The sequence below is a fragment of the Trachymyrmex cornetzi genome, unplaced genomic scaffold, assembly GCF_001594075.2.
Source record: "Trachymyrmex cornetzi isolate Tcor2-1 unplaced genomic scaffold, Tcor1.1 scaffold388, whole genome shotgun sequence".
NCBI lineage: Eukaryota > Metazoa > Arthropoda > Insecta > Hymenoptera > Formicidae > Trachymyrmex > Trachymyrmex cornetzi.
In genome coordinates this window covers 175423-179131 of record NW_017298619.1, presented here as the reverse complement: position 1 = coordinate 179131, position 3709 = coordinate 175423, and the positions used below count along the sequence as shown (strand labels likewise).

General features: G+C 28.2%; 1 protein-coding gene across 2 annotated transcripts in view; it reads right to left on the bottom strand.

Moving 5' to 3' along the window:
- Positions 1-3709, bottom strand: part of twy (fas-binding factor 1 twitchy) — a 5534-nt gene that overhangs the window by 913 nt on the left and 912 nt on the right. Inside the window, exons 2-12 of one of the 2 annotated variants that reach the window (XM_018511881.1) lie at positions 3021-3517; positions 2725-2922; positions 2517-2651; positions 2077-2279; positions 1733-1895; positions 1347-1638; positions 1042-1274; positions 799-942; positions 574-738; positions 389-510; positions 215-323 (exon numbers count right to left, since the gene is read on the bottom strand). In XM_018511881.1, the coding sequence (XP_018367383.1) occupies positions 215-323; positions 389-510; positions 574-738; positions 799-942; positions 1042-1274; positions 1347-1638; positions 1733-1895; positions 2077-2279; positions 2517-2651; positions 2725-2922; positions 3021-3517 (2261 nt within the window). The remainder of the gene's footprint in view (positions 1-214; positions 324-388; positions 511-573; positions 739-798; positions 943-1041; positions 1275-1346; positions 1639-1732; positions 1896-2076; positions 2280-2516; positions 2652-2724; positions 2923-3020; positions 3518-3709) is intronic. The other variant, XM_018511882.1, reaches the window with a different exon arrangement.

Sequence of the window (3709 nt, the reverse complement as noted above, 5' to 3'; positions counted from 1 at the left end):
TAGTCCGCTCAATCTACACAAAAGTGATTGGCAAAAAAGTTCGAGACACCCTGTATATATATTGAATTATTTTATAAATTAACATTTTACACATATATATATATATATATATATATACACACATGTATTTGTAAAATGTTAATAAATGTTAATTTATAAAATATTTCAAGATAAAGAACATAATTATTATGTTTCCTAATTATTTTCATCTTACTGTAAAATGAGTAGTAACTTGAAACTCGTGTTGTTGATTAGATAACGTTCGCTTGTAATTATATGGGATATTTGTACTTTTTTTTATTTTCTCCAAAGATAATTTTTCGCTGAGAAAATTAAAAAATATTTAAACATTGGTTTTTAAATTGTTAAAATTGATTCAAAATATTACCTTGGCAAATTGAACTTCCCAAATTTCCTGTAATGGGGATCAAATTTAGTTTTATGCTCATTTTCGATGTAATGATCATCTCTCAATGATTTAGTGGCTTCCTCATTTTTCTCAAATGCTATCTAGATAAATATTCAATTGTGTTAACATCAACTATATCAACATGTACATTCGATTATCATTACCTGTGTAAAATTTTCGAGATCTTGGGCGCGTGCTAAGAGCCGATATTCTCTTTCCTGTAAGGCCTGCTGCTGCACTTCAAGATATTTAATTTTTTCTTGCCATTTCAGTCGTTCTTGATTTGCAAGTGTAGTGGCATCTTGTGCTGTTTTTATAGCAGCTGCTAACTATAAAGTAATTTTTTATTTTTCTAATATATATTCTATTTCATAGGTTTATCCTTTTACCTCTATTTTTGTAAAGTTATCCGAATTACTTTTAATTGTCTTTAAAACTTCATATTGCTTTTTTTTAGCCGCGATCAATCCTTTCTCCTTCGTTAAAGTCTTCAGTTGTTTCTCTTGTTCGTTGAACCAAGATTCTCTCAAAACCTTATAAAATATTGCATATAATACATAAAAACATAAAAGTTTTTAAAATATAATAATGTTCATACAAGTATTAATTATCCATATTAAATGATTACCTACCTGTAAATGATTACGCTCCCATTGTACTTTTTCCTCAAACATTTCTTTTTCATGTGACAAAGATTGTTCTCTTTTTTGTAATGTTTCCAATGTTTGATTAAGCTCCACACTTTTTTTCTCTAATTTGAGCATTAATTGTGTAACGTGCGAATCTAATCTGTCTGCTACTTTCATTATTTTCTCATGTTCTTGTTCCAATAACTTCTGTTGCTTCTTTATTTCTACATTTTGTACTGTAATAAAATTGTATAAGTGAATAAAAACTGAATTATTTAAACTACTTATATAATAACGTCTTAACATACTTTGCATGTCTTCCTCCTGATTTTTTAAATAATGTTCTCTTGACTTTACACTTTGATCGTCCCTTTGATCAGTCCTTTCTTGCACAATTTTTATATTCTCTATAATAAAATCAGCTTTTTGTAACAAATCTTGCAAGTCAGTCTTGTGGGTCGCTATGGTTGTCATAGCTAAATTCTCTACCTCCCTCATTTTTAATATGTTTTCTATTGTGTCAAAATGCTCTTTTTGCAGCAGTCTTATGTTTTGAAAATGGCGTTCATAAATTTCTTCTATAAATTGTGCATGTTCTTTCTAAATAAAATAAATCACGTTAAATATTAACTTTAATTGTAGCAATATAATCAATGCCACATTAACAACTTTTAAGTAATAAAAAATTTTATGCCTTTAAATTCTGCACTTCTTCTTTATAAAATGTCTCAATTTGTATTTCATTGTTTTTCAGTTTTTCAATCTTTGCTTCATAATTTGTCTCTAAACTCTCAAATTCTTGCTGCATTCTCTTTTCCAATGTGTCTGTTCTTTCTTGCAAGAATCCTATTTGCCGTCTTTAGAGCAATTGTATATTTTTGAAAAAGAAAAGAAATATACATATACACATACATATATATATATATATATATATATATACACACACATAGATATACACATACATATACAAAAGAAATAAGAAATATACATATACATAAGAAATATATATATACATGATAATAATCAGCTCCTACTTACTTATATGACTCATCTAGAATCATTATCTCATTTTTATATCTTTCGTTTAAGCTATGTAATGTTACCGACAAATGAGATTTTTCTAATTCTAAATTATGAATTGTTTTTTCGTAGTCTATACTTTTATGAATTAAGATATTACGTACATCTTCCGAATTTGTATTTATATCAGAAGTAATTGGAACAACCGTTGTGTTGGACTGCTACAAAAGATTAAATATAAATCTTAATAAAACTTTTGAAGCTTTTATAGATATTTTCTTTGGAAATGCCAAAGGGTTTATGGATTATCAGTGTCGTGATCCATTGCTTATATATAATAATAGATCACGAAACAGTGAAACCTGTAAATCCTTTGACATCTCTGAATAAATCTTAATTACAAAAAATAATCATAAATATAAATTTTTCTTATTAAAATAAGTAACTTGAAGACTTACTTTAGGATAATTTTCTTCAATTTCCTGTTTCTCATATTCATTGATTTCTATCTCTTGATTATCTGAAAAATTTGACCATTTTTTCTTCTCATGTGGCAGTGATTTAGTTATCATTATCTTATCATCTTGTGGCATCTGTAACGAATAATTATTGTAATAAATAATTAAAACAACAGCATTTTTACTATACATTAATAATACTGCTTACTTCTTGAATAACTTTATCAGAACTAGCTCTCCTATATTTGTTAAACAATTCTTCGGTAGGCGTTACTCTATCCTGAACATAATCACTACTTTTTTTATCTTCTGGCACTTTTTTAGGTTCCAACCAATTTGGTAAATATTCTTTAATTTCTAATTTCTGTTTATCAAGATCTGCAGACACTGCATGTGTTTCTGTTGTCTGTAAAATAACAACAGAATTATCAAACATGAGTAGAAAACAAAATTAATATTTCCAGACATTAAAAATATATGCAAACCTAGTGAATTTATATTTACAGTTTGCTCAGCTTGATTTGATGTTGTATCCAAGAAAAATAAACCTAGAGGATCATTAATGATCTCTGAAGTTCTTTTGCCTCTACGAGATTCTCTTGTTCCAAAAGACGTTGGCGCATATGTCGAATGCTGTGATTGAGTCTTAGAAACTTCGGCTGAATGTTGTGTAACATCCAGTTCTAATTGTATAGATCTTTTACTAACTGATTCTTTCAATGGTAATGAAGTATGCATATCTCCAAACAGATCTTGCATTAATGACAATTTTTTTATCTTATCATCTGATTTTAATCTCTCAATTTCTGTAGTATTTAATGCAGATATTAAGTTAATCTCCTTTTCATCTGACTTTGAATCCGATAACAACTCATTGGAAGCTTTCTTACTGAACAAATCATCTATTATACTTCGTTTATCTTTTACTGTTACTGGGATCTTTTGATTTGATGACAAATCTTCCTTATCGGCTAGCAAACTAACCAATGGATCATCCTCATCTATAAGTGAGAAATAATAAAATAATCTATACATATATAAAATTAGCTACAAAAACTTTATTAAACGCGGTAATTATTCAGAATACCTCCCTCACCTCCGATTTCGATAAAATTAGGCTCATTCGACGCGTTTTTGCATGAAACGAAAGAATCTGGCAGAAAAAAGTGTCGCTCTGCCTCGCGAACCGAGAT